Below are 22,071 nucleotides of genomic sequence, written 5' to 3'. Positions count from 1 at the left end.
TGGCATAGCAAACAGCCAGTAAATACTAGCTACTGTTATTGTATTCTCTTTTGATTGTAAAGGGTCTTAAAAATCAGGCTCATTAAGTCTGATTTTGCTCCAAAGCTTTTTCACAGAAACTGCTGCATCATGCATTATGGAAGAGGGATTTATTTAGTCAATGCCTTTGACGCCTTCTTCAGGGACTGCACTCAGCTAGCTCTTAGCAAGTCTTACCCCTCACACACATCCCCAACTTGGCATTGAATCTGGCCTTGCACCTAGTTGGTGCTCAATAAATTTGATGTGGTTCATGGTCAAATGAAACCGAGAGAATCCCAAATCGTCTGCTTCACTCCAACACCATGGTTAGGAGGGACGTTGACACAGATCTGAGGTACATGAGCCCCACGTCTTGTCAGCTGGTTCTAATCAAGACTGGAAACTGTTTTTCTTCCTTCTTGTTTTATTTCTTTCCCCAGTTATACATAACAGGTTTAATAGCCCAGGCAGAGCAATACTTGATAATGACTCCATGGAATTTAAGAAAAGTACAAACTGTTTATTGCGGTAACCTCAGTTTGGAGTTTAAAATAGTAAAGTATCAAAAAAAAAAAAAAAATCTCACAACGCACCAAACTCACAAACAAAGGAGAGGGAAAAGGACCTGTGGAATAAAATGGTTGAGGGAAAAGCTCAAAATTGAGAGTTCATTGCCCAGCTTGTGAAGATTGTTGGCATTCTTTACAGAGAGAGAACCGGACTTTTTCTCGTTGAAGAAATGAGGGGGTAAAAGAAAAGACAGTAAAATAGTGATGAAATTACTTACGTGCATGGCTAGAATGCTCCTTGGGACTAACTCTCTGTATTGTCTAATGGTAAAGTGCCATGTTTTTATTCTCATGAGATCATCAAAGGTGAACTCCAAGATCAGTCTGCCTTCTGTACATACCTAGAAGCGACAAACATCACACTCATTGGCTGTGCACCTTGTGAATGCCACATTTTTGTAACTCACACGTCAGCTACTCAGCGGGGTCTCCCTGACTGTCCTTGGGCAGCACTGTATCTTAGTAAGGATGTGACACAAGTGCTTTATCCACAGCACAGTGAGGCAAGTGTGAGCCCTAGAATCTGTGGGTCCCGAAGACGGCACAGTTGCTCGCTAGCCATGATTTACTAGTAACTTTACTGGTTGCCACGAAACTCTATGAACCTCTGTTTCTTCATTTGCACATAGGGGACCAAAACCCACATTATTGTAATATTATGTCAAAAGTGTGTACCTGCTAAAATAATACCCTCCCCACCTCCTTTTACTTCTGTTGTCATCATCTTTCTACCATCAGAGCTTGAAATCTTGTTCTAATCGTGGTTGCCCTACTCTGGGAGGAAGTATCTGCTAAAATTATTTATGCTTACGAGTGACTTACTACAAGGTTACCCAATCAGAAGAAGTTTTCATTTTTAGAGACAAATTCCAGGCATGTTTAGAGTGTATTCCTTCAATCACATGCTATGAATAGTGACAAATTTTGCTTGCATAGAGGCATGCTCTCTTTCGAGGAAAAATATATATTATTAATGAAACATAGAATTTGTGAGGCTCTCTTGGGGCCTCTGGCTGGCTCAGTTGGTGGAGTGCGTGACTCTTGATCTTGGGGTCATCGGTTTGAACCCCATGCTGGGTGTAGAGATTACTTAAAAATAAAATCTTAAAAAAAAAAAGAATTTGTGAGGCTCTCTTCCGTGATGCAGTGATCTTTGACAGGGTAGTCATTTTTTTTCTTCTTTTGATATTCAGATCAGTTTTAGCATGTAGTTCCTATTTTATTTACCTATTTTGTTTCACCGTTAATGACTTTGAAATAGAAAATACTAGGTAGTCAGACACCATTGATCCCACTGATCCAACTTCAGCTAAAAAATAGTGGCAGTGTATGTGTTCAGTTTACATAATTACAACTGCTTATTCAGTTCGTCTTTGCTTTAGAGCAGGTGGAGGCTTTGATATCAAAGTCCTAGATTCACATCCCAACTCTACTTTGTACTTGTTTTGGAACTCTGAGACAACTGAATACATCCCCCGCGTTCCAGTTTCCTCCTCTGTGAAATGACAATAATACTAACCTTACTTCGGGTTGCTGGGGAAATGTATGATGATATTGTGTGTGTCGATTGCCCAGTATTATACTTGGCACACAGGAGGATGATAGCAAATGATAGCTCTAAAGATAAAAGAAACACAACCAAAGAACCCTGGACTGGTGGTTGTCATAAAGTGCTCTCTGAGACCTAGGGATCCATGGAGGCGTCTCAGGGGCTCTGCTGGGAAGAGTTCGGCCTCCTTCTAGACCATGTGATCTCCACCCATTTTTTCAATTCAACCAGAACAGCTTCAGTTCTACTGTTTCAATATATTGGACTTCTGCTCAAGCTTTTTTGGAGAAAGCTTTCCTATGCTAAGAACAAACATATAAAACTTCGGAAGCCACTGCACTACACAATTTTTAAAAATCATAAATAACAATTCATTCAACAAGGGGCATGCTCCTTCTGAAAACTATAGTCCCTGAAGATAATTAGCAATTTACCTAACTTTTTATGAGATGTTAACAATCATTTCTCCCTTTGGGAATCTAATACGAAAGGCCGCCATTCATTGAGTTCCAACTATGTCCTAGGCACTGGGTTAGGTGCTTTCTATTTACTCTAATTTAAGGTAATGTTTTTTTTTTTTTTTTAACGAACTAACAACCACTACAAAGAGAATTAGTAACATGTGTCGATAGGGCACTACTTAAGAAAGATGCTATTGCCATGTGCCATTTTCATTTTTTCAAAAGTCTCGGGACTGTGGGATGATTATTGATGACGTGGGTGAAGACCTCTAACTGAGATGCTACTAGCAGAATCTGTGGGTAATTTCTGGCATTTAAAGCACTTTGCCCCAAGACTGCTCGAAAGAATGGTCTTCAGGGCTTCCTTCTGACATCTTAGCCATGATAGTTGTGCACTCTGAAACGGGAAGACTTTCATGTCCCCAAACCACTCCTCTAGAACACCCTTAGCACTGGAATTAATTCACCAAGGGTTGCATGGAGATTAAGTTACACAATTCCCCCTGGGGTGTTAGTAGGACAGAAGCCACCTGCATTGAAAGCTTTCACAAAAGGGAGGTGACCGCAGCCAGCCCGTGACAGTTGAAATACCCTGACAGTAGAGGACAGGGATATTTGGATGCTACACCTTTTTAAAGAAAGGGTATTGTTAGGTGTTTAAACAAATATTAGCCCAGTTAAATCTCATGCTTTTTTTTATTATTATCTAATCTATTTGTTTTGTGTTTATTAGCCACAAACTCAGGGCAGACGTAGGTTCTGGCTTACTTCTACTGGAACAGAATTTCATAATGAGAAGGTATGGATGTAGTCCTTCTGATGAATTACTCAATTGTAGCATCTGTAAGGTCAAGTAAAATTGTGTTCTCTGTTTACTGTGACATTGCAAACCAGTTGAGGACCCTTATTGCTATGAAACCGTCCTGGGTCTACAAAAGGGGAAACTGTAATAAGCCTTGGGCTCCTCCTTTGTCAGCCAAAGCCAAGAAATCAGCTTTCTCCCAAGCAGGTCACGTGCAAGAGAGGAATCCTTGAAAGTGAATCCACGTTGACTGTTTTGGGTGTTTTCCTGAAGGAAAATTCATTGACTTCCTTGAATGGAAGAATGGAGAAGAATTTGGTCACTGTTGGTCTCCCCCAAGTAGTGATACCATGGCCTTCTCCCAAGCCCTATTCAGCCTCACTGCCTCCTGCCCCCATCATGGCAGTTGAAGGCTTTGTGATTTATTTCATATGCAACAATCAGCAAATGGAATAAAGGCACCTAAGGGGGGAGGGAATATATATATATATATATATATATATATATATATATATATACATATATATATTCCTTGTTTGGAAATGGTAAAAAACAGACATAGCTTTTAAAGGGGAATTAATATTTTCTCTCTCCAGAAAAATTCTGTGCATTGCTCTTAATCAATACAATTAACGTAGCTTTTATCTAAAGTTGGCCTTTTTTTTTTAAAGCTGCCTTTCACTTGGAATCCAAAATCAAAAGGGTCCCCAATTAAGAAAACATTTTCTGTTGTGCTGAATTCATGTTACCGTACTGTGAGCTCTGACATTTTGTTTCTGTGGTAACCAAAATCAGCTGATTAGTTGGCATGGCAACAGAAAAGATGTAATCCCAGCAGACACGCTCTAATCAATGCCCCCAGCACAGATGGTCTCCGGAGGATCAACAAGAAAGAGGCTGGCAGGCATTCAGCGGATCACGTGCTAGCTTGAGACTAGGCCAGGAACAAGAGAACTAAAAAAGAACATTTCTCAAACTAACCGGTAGCTTTTTAACCCTTTTCTTTCTTTGGCTAATTGCGAAGCAATGTTGACCATGCCACTGCACAATACAGTGATTTTCATAGAGCTGTTACGAAAAGAAAATGTGCTTTTCAGGTAGAAGTGTTTACCTAATTTTCTCAGTCTTTATGCATGAAATAGTGCTTTCAAATTAACAAGCGCACAAAGCTCATTGTATTTTATGTAGAGATACTGTATCTGTAAATGCATATTGAAATGCATATATATACATATATTAGGGCAATATGATCGTTGATATTATAATAATTTGATTGGAGTTGGGCTAAGAGTAGAAACGTATAAATCCTGGAGGATGATGTTGTAGACAGGCTAAGATAAGAATGATGTCAAAGACATGAATGAGTGTTCATCTAGGAAAAGTGGCTGGGGCATTTCCATGGTACTTTTCTATAGTAATAAATAATTGCATAATAAATAATTGAGACCAGAGAAAGCATAAAGCTGTATTTACAGAGTGATAAGGGTGTTCAGTCCTGGCTGTGATTATTATTTCAGTTTGTAAAATCTAAAAGTAACCAGATGTGTACCCCAAAGAGGGCTCCTCTCGGCATCTGCCGGCATCCACACCCTCAAATACAATTCAAGGGTCTTTGATTCTGAAAACCTTGGTGATTGCCCTTCAGATTATTGAGCCTTGTTTTCAATTTGATTCAAAATTGAATACAGAAAAGAAAGGCTTCATAATGTGTGTCTTAAAACTCTAATTACATATTTATCCATAATCTATAATGTTCCTAGGATCAGGAAATTGCAAAATGCACACTATACTCCTGGGTAATATTAAATATTACTGTTGATTAGGACTGCAGCTGATTTTTGATTCACCAGTTGACCAAATTTTCATAAAAGCAACTCGGAACCACTGGGTCAAACGCTATTGGGGGAATTAGAGTATATTGATAGTCTAAATTAGAACAATGTGATACTGCCTGTACTTAATGTGCTAAATAATTCCATGTACAGCAGCCTCCCCTTTAAAAATAGAGCATCGGCTTCCAGGCTATATTTTTCTTTCTGGTACTGAAAGGTCATTAGCTCACTGTTTCATACTAAATAGTCATATTTTATTACGTGAAGATGGCTTATTTTTAATTAACATAAGAACAAAAGAAAAACTGGAAGGATTCCTTGGGTAGTATAATGATCACCAAGGAGCAAAAAAAAAAAAAAAAAAAAAAAAAGGAACGCTTTAGAATTTTCTAAAAATAAATGTGCATAATTAGCATCTGGACTAAGTCCACATAGCTAAGCTACATTTCCCAGAAAGTGGTATTTTTCTTCATGGTATGGAAATATTCATTACAAGAGTTGGGAACGTATTGCCATGGAGGAGAGGGAGTGGTGATCTAAATAACTGAAGCTTGGGGTCGAAAGAACTGAGTTCAAGAGGATGCTCCCACCGTCTTCCTGGTGACTACCTCGGATGCCTGAACAAACCACTCGGCCAGCTGAGAGGGGCGCATCCGCAGATGAGGAAGAGTCAAGAATCAACAGAAGAAAACTTTAGCTTCTTGATTTGAATGAAAAAAAAAAAAGAGCACTTTATTATTGATTCATCAGAAGAATGGGATTTTTTTTCAAATTTAAAACCAGTCCTGACTGTGTGGCACTTGAACCTCAGAGCAACTGACTATGCTCATTTATGAGATAGCTTTGGCCTGAAAAGAAAGACATTGGAAAAATATAAATGATAGGGCTGCCTTCTATTATATATTTTACATGCATATAAAATGTTATATGTTTTATTTTAAAGTTATTTATTATAATAAAATTATTATAAAATATTATATTATTTTACTTCCATAAACTATTTTATGTGTTATGAAAGGGCTACCACAAAATGCATTTTTACTTTCCATGGCTGTAGGCTTTGGAAGTAGCTTCTTCATTATAGCTGTTTTATTTAATTCTCATGGATTTCTTTTTTCCCTTAAAGCATAAGAAATTGGTGTGTTTTTCTTGATTACCTAAATATAATGCTAAGTCTAGACAAAAACTAAACAAACAAACAAATAAAACCATAATGAGCTAGCAGAGAAAGCTTTTCTCTGTGGGGCTTTGACTTTGTAACATTCGAAATAGGTTGTATTATCCATCTAACATACAAGATTATGGAAATATTTTACATCTCCAAAATGAAGTGAGGCATGGGCAGATTAAACCATCACCCAGGTGATCATTCCTTTCCACATATCAAAACTCTCTTCCCAGAATACAGTGGGAATGTGCTTTGTCCCTGATCAGCAACCTTCCTTTCTGCTCAACCATTAAAAAGGAAGAAAGAGAAAAACCCAACTCTTATCCTGCATTTAAAAATGTCTATTGACAAAATCAAGATACCATAAGATCGATGACATTTGATGATTTGCTTGGCATTTTAGAACTGTTTTCTTTGCCCTTGTGTGTGTGTGTGTGTGTGTGTGTGTGTGTGTGTGTTTTAACATCATTGTGAGCACCAGAAAGATTAAACTGTACCAACAAGATCAATGGATACTTTACACGATAAACATTTTATTTCTATTCTTTCAGCAAAATTGAGCACAGGTAACAAACACATCTTCAGTTTGGTAATTTGGGCTTTTGCAATTAACCCTGATAATTCAACTTCTGAACTATAAAGAGAGGATCATCGTGTGTGTTTGCAACTAAAAGAGATAGGTGCTATCATTAATATTACAAATTAGTTCAAATTGAGTCTTTGTGAAAATGCAATGAACTAGTGTGCATTAAAACAAATTTCGGTTTGTCAGAATCTCTAGCTAAATATTTGTTCTCAGAAATGTTTCTACTTGGGAGAAGACATAAAGGGATTGTCTGTAGTGTTCCAGAAAGGTCTTTGCCCAGGGGGACGTTCCATCTGTCAATTGTCTGTGGATAGGAAGGGGTCATAGGTGTAGAACATATAGAAGCCAGGTTGATTCTCTATCTCTTCTCTTTCATTTTACATCCTTCAAGGTCCTTGAATTCTGCCTCAAAGAATGTGTCACTTCCTCCTCCCTCCACAACCCTTCCCCTGTGTTCCTTTTCTCTCACAACCAGCCTTTGGCTCTACTGTGCTCACTTGCTCACTGACCAACCAGAACTTCCTAGAATTTGGGGAAACAACCTTTAAACTCTGAATTCCCTAGTTTCATTTATGTTTTTATGTTCCCTAGAGATTAAAACTAGTTCAGTTGTAGTCAGTTGACTTTTTCCCTGTTTGTTAACATTTGAATTTAGCTTGAAAAAGTGTTTCATTTCAGAAACAAAACACAAATACTGACCACACAACAATAGGGAAATATTATTTTAGCTGTAGAAAATTCTTTGTATTACAGTCAAAATTCTAATTTAGCAACTTGGGTTTGACAGACCAGCCAATGCTCTCTCCCTCTTAGTTCCGAGGCTCTGTCATATTTGACTTTCAGGTGCTCTGTACCACCTGCACATATCTTAGAAGAGTGTTCACCAAGAGTCTAGCCGTGCCACAAACAAAAGAGATGATCTCATAGTGCTGAAAGCGTCTGAGATGTGAGAAATCAGCTCAAAGTTCCAGAAGAAAACCACAATCATTATCCTTCAATACACCCACAGAGAAACAAGCCATGTTGCTGAGGGTGTCCTGTACCTTGGTAAACATGGGCTTCCCATGCTGGGTGACCATAGCACACTGGTCGCAGTCCACTGTGATGGATGAGTTGTGGTATGACTCTTTCGAGTGTTTGAGGATGTAATACAGGTCAGTCACCCCTCCTTCAAACACAGTGCTAAAGTAACGAGGGATAAGCGTCCTGCCGATAGCTGGGAGAGAAACACAGAGAAATAAACCATTAACACAAATATCCAATGGTCCCACGCACCCCACATCGTTGCCAGACCTCCAACGGGTACGAATCATTTCAGGAAACCAATCATACCAGGAGACAAATGTCTTTCTTTTATAAACAGCCATGACCCTTCTGGGTTACAGTTAGTAAAACAACATCTCCAACTATTCAGGGAATATTTGTACGTCCATCTCTTCAGATTTTGTGTCCACCGAAAGTTGATCATGTAAGGGTTGATACTTTAAAACTAAGGGGAACAGAATCATTGACTCCTTTGGATCTCATAAGTATCCTCTAAGTGGACATATTTTCTTTTTTTTTTAAGTTTATTTTATTATTTATTTTTGAGGGAAGGAGAGAGACAGAAAGAGAATCCCAAGCAGGATCTGTGCTGCTAGCACAGAGCCCAATGCAGGGCTCGAACCCACAAACTGAGATCATAACCTGAGCTGAAATCAGGAGTTGGAGGCTTCACTGACTGAGCCACCCAGGTACCCCAAGTGAAAAAAAAACAACAAAAAAAACCCACATTCAACTGACTTGGAATTTTCAATGAGCTGTTTATAGAGCAGTCATCTAACCATATTTGATTCATAATAATGTAAATTTTAATAATGTAATGCTTTTTAGTGTGCAAAGTATTTTGGGGTGTTATTTCATTGGATCTTAAGAACAACCTCAAGACAGTAAGGAACTGGAACTCAAAAGGATTATTATGCAAAAAACCAAAAAGGTTATTAGGACTGTATCAGAGTCATATGACTTAGAAGTAGATAATTGGGGTCTCTAACTCCAAATCTGCAAACATTTGCTCTTTCCAATACCTTGTCTCCAAATGCTTTAATGAATGGAAATCTTTAAAATGCGATCAGGATCAGAATATACAAAGAGGTCCATACCTATGTAAATACTGATTATTCTATCTGCTTCTGGAGCTGGATAAGATTTCTTTCTAGAACAAAAGACCAATTTTAAGAGAACCTGATACCTTCTACTTGGTCTAAATTGGTCTCTTTGATTGTATGTGTCCTGCCTGTCCTGCCCCATTTTAGTTTGAACGATTGGTAAGTAGCTGGGACTCTCTGATATATGAAGCCTAGAAACACCTAACAAGCCCTTGCTTTAGCAGAGATTTTAAATCCTCTTATGCTGAAAATCCCAACTCATAATATCAGGAATTTTGCCTATGTGCAGATTTTAAGGCAAAGTACTAAAGCACTCTCAAACGATCCAAGGTTTTTAATAAATCTCTTACATTCACTGTGTAATGCCTTCTGAAAGACAAAAATAATATTTAAGGTAAATAAATTACCAAAGAGAGCTTCAGTACGAAAGATCATGCAGTCTTCACTTGAATGTTTTAAAATGTTTAATTTCATTTTCAAAGAATCAATATGAATCCATTCCATATGTATCTATATCTCTTTTGTACATGGATTTGGAAAGAAAAAAAAACTGTAAAAAGAATATCCTGCCAAACTGTGCTCTGAAGTAATCTCTAAAGAATCCTGCTGTGGATGACTAGTCTCTGAATAATTTATATAGTTGTTATTGCTTCATATTTATTGCAGTAAAATCAATCAACAAGTGTGTGCTAAATATTCCGGGATTTTTGGCAATTCCATTCTAAATAATCCTTACACATACATTTTCCAAATACTGCTTAATCCCTAACAGTGCATGTTCATTTGCTAAATATAAAATTCAAACAAGAGTGATTTGAGTCCATCATGTCTTTAAACATATGCACAGCTGATACCATAAAGAAAACTCTGTTCATGCAAAAAGCCTTATTGTACTTTGCTAAACAGATAAAATTAAGTTAATGCATTTCAAATATTCCAACCTAAAACGAATTTCCATAAAACAGCTCTAGTAATTTGACATTTGGGGATCGGTACTGTGGAGAATAAATACAAACCATAAAAATGTAGATGCAGAGTGAAAATATTTCACTACAATATCAAAGGGATTGTCACACGAAAAAGGTTCCTCCACATAAACACCACCGGAGTAGCCACATTATAGTTTATTCATTATGGATCCTGCACCATTTAATTACTTTGTAGTAATCTCTGTGATATACTATCATCATTTTCATTCACAGAAAAAAAAAATTGAGCAGGGAAAAAGTTTGTGACTTCTTAACTTTTAAACCTAAGTTTTAATTACCTCTCCAATTCCAGAATACGTACGAACTATATAGTAAATATACTTAGAGGGAATGGAGCTTTGCTTTATTTAACATTTTCTGGCACTCTCGGAACTGACTGTTAAGGACACCTGAGGTTTGTGTCCGGTCTCTTTTCTTTGTGGGACGGCCCCTACAATTTCCCCCATGGTCTTGTTTGGACCATCGCTCACAAAGCTCTATCATCCACTGTGGTAGACTTCTACAGGTGGCCCCGATGAACCATGACAACGACATTTACATCTTTGTGGATGCAGTCTCCTCTCCTTACATCTGGACTGGATTCTGTGATCCACTTTAGTCAGCAGACTGTGGCACAAATAACCTTGTTTCAGTTTGGGGCTAAATCTCACCAAGGCTTAGAAGCTTCCACTTTGTGTGGGGGTGGGAAGTCAGTGGCTATGTACCAAGTTTACTCTAAGACAGCCATACTTTGAGAAGCCCAACCATTTGGAACAGTCACATGAAGAACCGAGCCTTCCAGCCGACACCCCCAGCTGAGCTCCCAGCAAACAGCCAGCACCGACCTGCATGAGGGAGGCTATCCTGGAAGTGAATCCTAGAGCTCCAATTAGCCGCCTCGAGCTGGTGTCACATAGAGCGGACAGGAGCTGTCCTCCATATGCTTTGCCCAAATCGCAGAATCACGAGTAAATAAAATAAATGGTTGTACTTTTCGCCAATAAATGTTTCATGTAACAGTGGATAATCTTAACACCCTTTCAACTAACTTCCTAGGCTACAATGATGAGCAAATCAGAATCCTTTTCTGAAAGATAGAGAGGGCAGTCTTGCTCCTAAAAATGTGAATTATAGAAATGCAGAAGCTTGCATGGAGAGGAAAGCAGATTAGAGAGACAGAGAGTCTTTGTAGACTGACCCGGGACCTCATTATAGTTAGGAGTGAAAGCCAGCCCTGTCCCTGGGAGGTCCCGCTTCTGTGAGATCTGCACCCTGCTTCTGCTTATGTCAGTTTGTGTTTGCTTTTTGTCATTTATAAACAGAGGAATCCTCATAAATGCTGTCCTACTCTAGCATGGATAGGGTAACGAACACTAATGTGAAAATAGAAAGGAAGTGAATGAGAAAAATGAACTACGAGAGGGAGCGGAGTCTTTTTGTGCAACATCTTGTGTTAGTAGCTGATGAGGATACACAAGCTGTGTCAGAGACCGTATTCGTTTTTCTATTGCTGCATAACAAATCACTGTATACTCAGTGGTGTAAACTCTCTCTATGGATTATCTCATCGTTCCTGATATTCTGGCCTGGGTCTTGCTGGGCTAAAATCAGGGTGTCAGTAGAGTTGTGTTTCTTCCTAGAGGCTCTAGAAAAGAATCTGTTCTTGCTTTTTCCCGCATCTAGAGGCTACCTGCTTTCCTTGGCTACGTCCCCTTCCTACATCATCCAAGCCAGCAATAGTGGTTTGAGTCTTCCTTGCCTGCCTCCCCTTTCTGCTTTTGAGGACCCTTGTGATTGCATGGGACCCACCCAAATAATCCAGGATAATCTACCATCACAAAGCGACATATTCTCAGGTACCAGGGATTAGAACCGGACATCTTTGGGTGCCATTGTTCTAGAGGCTATCTTTGTTAAAGAGTTTTTGTTGTACAAGAGAGTACACTACAAAATATCATGCACACGCACACACACACACGACAAGCAATATATAGATAATGTGCAGTGAATGGGACAAATAACCAGAAAAAAACCACTTGTGCTTAAGGAAATCACTCTACAACTCATTCATAGATTTCTTTTATAAATATTCACTGAGCCCATAGTAGGTGTAAGGTTCCTTGGTAGGCGCTGGACACACAAAAAGAGATTTTTGTCCTTGCCATTCAAACTCAGTTGTAGCAAGAAAGTTAACAAATATGTAAGTATTTATAATACAGTGTGATAATAGATTTAAAAAATGGACTTGTGATTTTGAACTCTTTGCCAATTTCTTCTGAATCCTGATTTCAATGTACAATTTTATTATATCTGAAGCGCTGAAAAGACGAAAATGTCCTTTTAATTTAGTAAATCGTGCCACCACACTGCACACCCTCATATAAATTGCTTTAAATCAGTGAACATTTCAGAGTCAAATTTGGTGGTCTCCTCACTCCTCAGGTACACCGATTCTGAATCTATTTAAGTTTTATACTGCCATGTTCATACGCTTCACTTACACTTTACATTTATATTTTAATACTTGGAATTAAAAATCATTTCGATAATGATACACCTAAATCTACATTTTGCTCCCATGAAAAGGATTGCATCTTTCAAACGTTCTTGAATAGATAGTAAGACTATAGCAGAATCTAAAAGAAATTCCATTTTTCTTATACATTTAGGTCAAAGTTCCAGAAGCTGGGAAGGGGAAGTGAACATGATAGCACAGGGAGCTTTTCTGTGGGTGAAATACAGGGAGATGGAATACAGTATGTATTATTTATCTACGTACTTATGAAAGACAAGAAAATGACAGATTAAATTATTCAGGAGCCTGAAATGTGTATAATGTCTAAATAACACTCTACATTGTGGGTAAACATTTAGAAATAGCTAAAAATATACTCCTAGGTAATTTAGATGCTGAGCTCTGAATTCCAGTTCCTTGGGAGGTTTTTGTTGTTCTGGTTTGTTCCCAACCATTGACTCCCACTCTCCAGAAGTTCTTGCCATTGGAGTTGGGAGGCTGACAGTGTTGTGGAGCATTATCTAGCTCCCATCTTTTCTTGTAGGTGTTACTTATAGGACGATATCTACACCTGTAGATATTAGCGATTTTTTTCCCCATTTAGAAACCAAATGGTACACACTGGGAACTCTTAATCACTGAGAAGCTATAAACTACCGTGCGTCTGTTGTTTTGAGCATTCCATCTCTGTTAGTCATAAGGAAATACTTTTTAAAACTCAAGCATGTGTGTAAGTAGTTCACATGAAAGAAATTCTGAGTAGAAAATAATTGTATGGGAAAATGTTCGAACTAGCAATCAAAATACAAAATAAGGTAATAACGACAAAAACATAAACCTGGCGAGGTTGTGGTAAAACAGACATACTCAAACACTTCCGGGCGATTCAACGTAGCAATTACTCCTCATCTTGAGAATCTCTAGTTCTCTAGTAGCTTATTAGGTGTAAATACTCTTGCCAAACTGCAGTTCTAACGTGCAGCTCTTAAGTGCTCTGAAGTTCTCCAAGTCCTCTGAGAAAATACTGTCTAATGTTATGACTTTTTGCTTTGGGGTGATGATTTACTCTTCTAAATGCCTATATTTTCTAACTTTCAAAGACAATTCACTTCAAAAAAAAATGAAAAGGGTTGAGAACCCTAATTAAAATGTGGAATAAAAGGATATATTAGTATTAGTACCACTTAACACTTGGCAATTACTTAACTAATGATTTTTCTCCTGGCTGGAAAGAGAAAACCATATAACCACATATTTGTGTTTTCAATGAGGCAAAATTAATTATAATAAAATCATCAATTACTACAGTTTAAAAAAAAACTCTTTTTTTGGTAAAATGATAAGGACACATTGGTTGTCTGAATCTGGGTAGTTTTATACAGTTGTTCTAAGGCTGTAGTACCTCAGAAATCCACATCAAAATTCTACTACTGAGATAAATAATAAACACAAAGATTCATTCGACTTAAACTTATCAGTATTCAGAAATAAGTGAATGCATTATTCTAACATGTAAATGGAGATGCTCTTCTTAGCGAAGTAAACAATACTGGTGATTTCGTCTATGGTAAATAACATAAATAGCCAAGACAAAGGACATAACATATGCTTGAAATTAAAGGGGGGTGATAGAGGTTCAAAGCAAATTCCTTCGTCTTGAAAGGAAAGCAGGTCAAACTAACTTCACTTTCATAAATTGGCATTTGGAATCTTTTATTAGCATATCTTTTAATTCCAACACCTTTTACTTCTTTTCTCAATCAAACCAATTTGATTCAAATATCTTCTTTCTGATTACCTCTCTTACTATTCCAAAGATTCATTCATTTAATATATGCTTATGAAGCACCAATTACGGGCCAGACATTGTTCTCGGTGCTGGACATAAACAGCAGAAAAGTGGAGAGATAGATGAACTTGGTGGAGAGGGAGGGCAAGCTGGTTTAGACTGGATGGCCTAGAAGGTGGCAGGGAGAAGGTGATAACAGAGCTGATTCCTGATTGCACAGGGCCGTAAGATCTGGGAATGAAGAGGTCCAGGCCCCGGCACCAGCAAGGGCAAAAGCCCCAGGACAAGAATGAGTTTGGGTTCAGTGAGCTTGGTGTACCACAGTATCGGAAAGAAGGCAGCTTGGCAGGTGCACAGTCAAGGAGAATGAGATGAGCTCAGAAAAAAAGAGGCAGGACCAGATTATGTGGGGCTATCTAGACCATGGCAAATGGCTTGCAATGTATTCTTAGTGCAAAGAGACCTCACTGGAAAATTTTAGCCAAGGATAAGATCTGATGAACATACTCTATTCTTCTTACATGTGTTACTCATCTGCCAACAAAATCCCAAAACTCCACAAAAAATATTTGATCCTCCCAGAAATCTAATAAGCATTTTTTGTTCCATTTTCTACTCACGAAACAGTTAATAACTTGACTAAGGCTTTACCCACACCACCTTGCGTTAGTTGCTGGAGAGACAATGATGACCACAGTAGATCCCATCTTGCTCTTAGGGAGCTTCTGATCAAGCAATTCTTAAAGCTATTAATTCACTAATTAAGGACAAGTGAGATGTGTGTCATGCTCTCTCTTGTTCTGCGCTGTTTACCCCATACTTGACACACAATTAGGATCTATCACATATCTGCTGAATGAGTTGATGCAATCCACGAATAGATTTATGGGTTTCAAGTTGTAGAAACTCACATGTAAGTCTGCCTCATTTCATCTCATTTAATTCAACAAACACTCTGGCATATTCAGGTAATACTGGTTTCTGATTCTGTTAGCTATATCACGGGGTATTTCTCTCAGATGTGTGCCTTTCATTGTGGGCAAAATTCTTTTACCCCTTTATCCAAGGTACTGACAATAACATAGTGCAGAATGGTCCACAGCCATGGCTGGACTTCGTACCATGAGCCAATATCCTTTGGGTATGAATTCAAAATCCTTTACTGACTCACAGAATAAGGCCATGCTCTAGTTACTGACGCCTTAGGGACCTGGTGCAGGGTCATTAAGGTGTTAGAGAAAGACCTAAGCTACAGGATGAATTGATATCAATTAGGCATAGGGGGCCAAGGGAACAGCATGTGTTAGGGAGCACGGTGCATTTCCCATGATTTGGGCTGCTGCCTAGACCAGACATTATATATTTATACCTTAGAGGGTCTTGTCTGGATGAACTACTCTATTACATAGATTTGTCTCACTAACTTCCTGTGACAATACCTTATTCTATTACTTATCCAAAGTTTATCATGCAGTTTACATCTGATAGATTTGTTTCTGCCCTCTGCGTTATTTTTATTTCAACACTTTCATAACTATGTTCTCTTCTTCAAGATGGGCCTTATGATAATTTTGAAAACTTCCTTTCTCCTCTCCGCCAAAGTTGGAAGGAGGTTAATTTAAATTAAATTTGATTTATTAAGAAAGATTGACATCTCTAAAATAACCAGTCTTCCCATACAGGAACATGAAATGTTTATCCATTTGTATAAATCCATACTGCTATCACAAAATGATTCTGTTGTTTTTCTGTAGTTTTTTAATATATAAATAGCTAAGATTTCTTGTTAAGAGAGTTGTTAAATATTTTAGTTATGTTGATGGTTAATATAGTTCTTTCATTATATTTCTATTTGGAACACAAGACACCTAATTGAATGCTCTTATCAATTTTAATAGGTTTTTGGAAGATTTGTTTTGAGTTTTCTAGGTGAAGAAATTGATCATTCCCAAATATTGATAGTTTGGTTCCTTTCTTTCTTTCCAATATATTTATAGAATTACTTCCTCATCTTATTGCAATGTTTAGAAGAGAACTTCTAGGCAAATGTATTAAATAATGAGGGAAGTAATAGGCTTTCTTTCTTTTTTCCCCCTGAATTTTTCAGGGAGTGCCTTTAAGATTAGGAGAAGTGCTGTATGTTGATCTGAAATCAGATCATATTACTTATAATGGGAAGAAAATCAAATTATTCTTCTAATTTTTGTTTTAATGATTTTCTTCTTTTTTATACTGATGGATGTTTAATTTGATCAAATGACTTCTTGGTTACTATTGAATTGGTTGTCTAATTTACCTTAGAAAGCTATCTATTAAGGTATTTTCAAATATTGAATAACGTTTTTACTCAGGATAAACCTTGCTGTCTTGTGCGCGCGCGCACACACACACACACACACACGCACATACATTTTTGTACAAATTTTTGCATAAATTCAACTTACAATTCACTGATTCCTTTAACAAATATCCAGGCAAGTGGTGCCTTATATAAGGCACTATCCTACATACTAGATTAGAATGTTAGAGCCAGAAAAGATCTCAAGTTTAGTTCAGTGATTCCCAGTAGCATTTTCTAATTCTAATGGACTTCTGAAGATTTTATTTTTATTTTTTAAAATGTTTTTTAAATTTTACTTTTGAGAGAGAGAGACAGGGCACAAGCAGGGGAGGCGCAGAGAGAGAGAGAGGAAGACACAGAATCCGAAGCAGGCTGCAGCCTCTGAGCTGTCAGCACAGAGCCTGATGCAGGGCTTGAACTCATGAACTGCAAGATCATGACCTGAGCTAAAGTTGGATGCTTAACCGACTGAGCCACCCAGGTACCCCAAGGGCTTCTGGAGATTTTAAAATGTACCCCTATATAGTTCCAAGTTTCCAAAATGCCATTAAAACAAAGACTATGTTTAGCATGTTTCTCTGATTTGAGTAGGAATGAACTCAAATTATGGCGATACTGATTAGCTCCTGATGAGTGATTATGAATAGTGCTTAACATATGTGGAAAAAACACCATACAAAATACTAATAATTATTTAATAAATGTAATTATGTTATCCATGATTATATTCCACACCATCATTTTACTGCAGAAGAACGTAACAGCTAGAGAAGTAAAACTGCATAGCTACCTGGAACCAATGTGGGATAAAGTAGAATGCTTGTTGTTTTTAATCGACCAGGATTGGTTTATTTTTATACCTAAATTTGATTTTTATTAATTTTTAATAAATCACTGTTTAATAGATCTGATTTCTTTTTGTAAGCATAGAGCCAGACCTCACTTTCTAACTCAAAAATATATTTCACCTTGCCAGCTGGGTGCTGCCACATCATGGAGCTGTTACCAGTGTCCACTGGGCATTTCCATTGTTTTCATTTTTTTCCACCAAGTAGACATCCAGAAGAAAAATTCAACTTCCAGACATGGCAAGTAAAATCCTTCTGTGTAACTGGCACACTGTTCCCCACCTCTGATGACCAAATCCTGCAGACCTGGCAATGATTCCATGGACCCTCGTGGATGGAAGAGCCAGGAGATGGGAGGAGTATGGATCCCTGAATTGCTAAGGACCAGCTGCCACATATTGGGAAAACCCACTTGAACTTTGGAGCAAAAAAGGCTTTTCTATTGCATTAAGCCACTGAAATTTCAAGATATGTTTGTCTAAGCAGCTAGGGTTAACTAATACAATTACTATAGCTCTAATGTTTCCATGACCCTTGATGGACCCTTGTATCCATTAAGGCGAGTGACTTCACTCCTCCCTTTGTTATCAGTATGTTAGGTAGCCTTCTAGATTTTTAAATTATACATTTATCTCCATATATACGTCCCCATAGAAGACACATACCATTTTGTGTGGGTACTTTTTGTCTTGGTTTACGTAGAAGTTATCATAATAAATGTATCTACGTGGAACTTGTCTTGTTTTACTCAATAATATATTTTTGAGCTCTAAGGCTAATTCATTAATTTTAAACACTGCATCATATTCCAGAGTGTAGCTATTTCACACATCATTTAGACACTCTCATGTTGAGGGATGTAGGGATTGTTTTTTAATTCTTTCCGATGGGGTAGACACTGAAAGAGGAAAAAAAAATATATCTATTTAAATTTAACTAGTTACCAGTAATCACCCTTCCCAGTGCTGTGACAAATTTACTCCTTACTAGTCCTGATAGTAGGAGTACGTGTTTCACTCACAACTTCACCAGCACTGAATATTGTCAAGGTGTACATTTTTTTTTTGCCATACAGATCACAAAGTGTGTCCCTTACAGAGGGACGGTGGCAGTCGTCTAGTCCTCAAAGCTTTCTCTACATGTAGATGATGAAATTAAGTAGTTACTCCAGCTCAGGGGTTATTGTTGTGAATGAATCATCCACATTTAATGTTTTCAGATGATTTGCAGGATGTTTTTTTTTTAATTTTTCACACCAAACCCGTTCACTTGGCTCAAGGGAAAAAAAGGCCCCAGGAAAAGAAGTGAGAAAATGACATTCCTTGTTTTTTCAAAGGTGCCAAACTTCAAGAATTCTTACGAAATTATTTCAATATGATTTATTGGGCCATCTCAAACTCAAACCCATGGGGACACCACAAGTCATTCAATTTTATGTTTTAATATCAGCACAATTCAATGGGGTTAGAGAAATGTTGCCAGAGAAACAGACAAATGTGTGTGATTCCAAACTTAATAGAAAGCAGGGCTTGGCAACCTTCAGCAATGAATGCCAAGAGACGATTTCCTCCCCGTAGAGAGGTGCAGACTTGGGTAGAAGGGGCCTTCCCTCCAGGCTGGATATTATATAAGACATTCCCTCTAAGGTGTTAAATGGTCACTAAAATAGAAGCTAATAAAATTTGACCTTTTAAAGTGGATTTTGAAGTCAAAGGAAAGGTTTGTAGAATTAAAATAACAAAGGGGCTCTTTCCGCCCACCTTTCTATTGACTCCACTGCAGTCCCATCCATTTCTAGAGTTTCCTTGCTGAGCTCCTCCCAAGTTTTGCCCCAGAAGCATCCTCTGCCTCAGGGTCCTAGATCCTCCTCTTTTGCTTCATCCCAGGTGTGAAGCATCCTTATACCTGTCTACAGCACCATGACCTCTGGTTGAGCAAGATGACAAACTTGGAAAAGCTGCAGTGAAACTTCCGGATGCACATACCGGCTGGGCCATTTAGTCATTAGGTGGACGCGGACAGATGACTTATGCTTTTGACACACCCAGTGTCTTCCTTGGTCCAACAGGAATAGAATACTCACTAATTCGGCGAGCAGCTACAGGTATTAATAACATCACTGCACGTGTAAAGAGCTGAGTACGGAATCCCACTCCGCTAAGCATGAGTCAAAGTCATTACCCCCTGAACACTCGTCTCCGCACAGTCCGTGAGACTTACCTTACTGCACTGTAATTGCCATTTTATTGTCTTTCCTTCAGTGACTGTAGTTCCCTGAAGGCAGGGAACATTCCCTGATCATTTCAGGACCACGGCACATTCATGATGTAAACAGCTACTTAAGAGATATTTGGCACAGGGATGAACGCGGACTTGGCATGTCTATCGAGACAGTCAGCCAAGCTCAAGCTGGTTATGCGCACATGCAGCTTTCTGACACAGAGGCAAAGCCACTTCCAGGGTTTCGGGCAGAGAATCAAAATCACAGGGAGAAAATCAGTTTTTAAGGGCCCGTATCTGGAATTTTCACGTCTGAATGCTCTAGTAGTGATAATTAAGGATTAGAGACTAATCATTTTGAAAGATTCATTTTGGGGATTAAGGGTAATTTTGAATTTTGCAGGTAAGAAAAACATCCCATGTGAGGAGACTCCTTAGTTACAATGGGCTTCTCTCTTATTTTATTTTTGTACAATTCATGCACATTTGAAGTTCATAAAAAAAAAAAAAAAGATGCTTCTTTAAAAAGAAAACACAAGAAGGGCGCCTGGGTGGCTCGGCCAGTGAAGCAGCCAACTCCTGTTTTCTGGTCAGGTCATGATCTCATGGTTTGTGAGTTCGAGCCCCGTGTTGGGGTCTGCACTCACTGCATGGAGACTGCTTCAGGTCCTCTGTCTCCCTCTTTCTGACCCTCTCCTTCTTGCACTTTCTCTCTCTCTCTCAAAAATAAATAAATGTTAAAAAAAAAAAAAGAATTAACAAAGAAAAAGAAAACAAAAGAAAAAAGAGAGAGAAAGAAACAGAAACAGAAAGAGAGAGAGGAAGAAAGAAAAAAGAGACAGAGGAAGAAAAGAAAGAAAGAAAAAGAAAGAAAGAAAGAAAGAAAGAAAGAAAGAAAGAAAGAAAGAAAGAAAAGAACAAAAACGAAAGAAAGAAAGAGAGAAAGAAAGAAATCCTGCATTTGCACGCCAAGTCAGCATTCCAGGGGCACTTCACAGGGAAGTAAAAATCCTTGGAAACGAGAAGTAGTCAAGGAGGGTCAGCTTCGCATTCCACACAAGTCCACTGGGGGCTGTGCCTCTGACCCTTAGATTGTGTCTACAAGAAAAGGAACAACCATTCTGACAGTGAATTAAATGTTGCAGAGTCTTTCTGACAGCAGGACGTAAGGGCCAAAATGCACCCACCCAAGTCTGATAAAACCGCATGGGCGCCAGCTGTTGGAGTCTCACATGCTGTGTGCAGACTTTCCGAAAGACTAGAGGATTCAGGCCAGAGGAGGAAGCCTCTGGGCATTCTGTGGGTTCCGCAATGGGTCTGGTTTGTCTGAGCCTTGGTACCCGCATAGTTACCAGGGCTCGCACCCACCTGTAACGTTCCTCGTGGGCCAAACTGCATGAAGAACTCCCCTCACAAGCCACCACTCCATGACAGTCCCTTCCCTGAAACTGGCCTGTTCCTCTCCAGGGAGGGGACTGTGGTCCCATTCCCCGATATGAAATGACACTCATGGCCTCTGTCTGCACTCCATTGCCTTTGGGAGGAGAGGTAATTCTCTCTTTACGCGATGGATCACATGCACCCGAAGCAGGGCCCCTGCATCTCAGGCTTCTCGCTGGCTCCCACCTTCCTCCTCTGTCACTATTAAGAACTGATTAAAAAAAAAAAAGTCCAGGGACCCTTCTGGCCCTGCTCCTCCCAGGCCTCACCAGTCCTGATCTCCTCCCTGGAGAGGGTGGCAGGGTCAGAGTGTGGAACTAGAGCCCCCCGCCTGGACTTGAATCCCAGCTCTACCCCAAAGCAGCTGTGTGACTTTGGGCAAGTTACTTAATGACTCTGTTCTCAGGTCTCTCATCTGTCAAAGGGGGACAAGAACAGTGCCAGCCTCCCAGGGGTGTCATACAGAGCACATAGAAACATCTACAAAATACTCTCGTTTCCAGCCTGACTCTATCCCCCCGACCCTAATTAATTTTTCTTCATAACGTTCATCACTACTCATACAAGGTTATTTTGTTATGTTACCTCCTCCTTCACAAGAATATAAGCTCAAAGAAGGGATGAATTGTACCTGTTTGCATCTGGTTACATTCTCAGCACGGAAAGCTATGTACGCCACCGAGAGCCGTCGTTTTATTATATTATCCTCATTATTATTATTATTATTATCAGCTTGCCATGAGAATTAAATAGCATGGAGAATACCTGAGTATTGTGTGTGTGTCTGTGCTCAACATACAGTGAAAAAAAAAGTC

General features: G+C 38.7%; 1 protein-coding gene across 11 annotated transcripts in view; it reads right to left on the bottom strand.

The window, feature by feature from the left end:
* Positions 1-22,071, bottom strand: part of LDB2 (LIM domain binding 2) — a 383,786-nt gene that overhangs the window by 77,202 nt on the left and 284,513 nt on the right. For all 11 annotated transcript variants that reach the window (XM_045474451.1, XM_045474456.1, XM_045474460.1 and 8 more), the window contains exons 3-4: positions 8,032-8,204; positions 809-931 (exon numbers count right to left, since the gene is read on the bottom strand). In XM_045474451.1, coding sequence (XP_045330407.1) covers positions 809-931; positions 8,032-8,204 — 296 coding nt within the window. The remainder of the gene's footprint in view (positions 1-808; positions 932-8,031; positions 8,205-22,071) is intronic.

The sequence above is a fragment of the Leopardus geoffroyi genome, chromosome B1 (assembly GCF_018350155.1).
Source record: "Leopardus geoffroyi isolate Oge1 chromosome B1, O.geoffroyi_Oge1_pat1.0, whole genome shotgun sequence".
Lineage (NCBI taxonomy): Eukaryota > Metazoa > Chordata > Mammalia > Carnivora > Felidae > Leopardus > Leopardus geoffroyi.
This window is presented reverse-complemented; position numbering and strand designations above follow the sequence as displayed.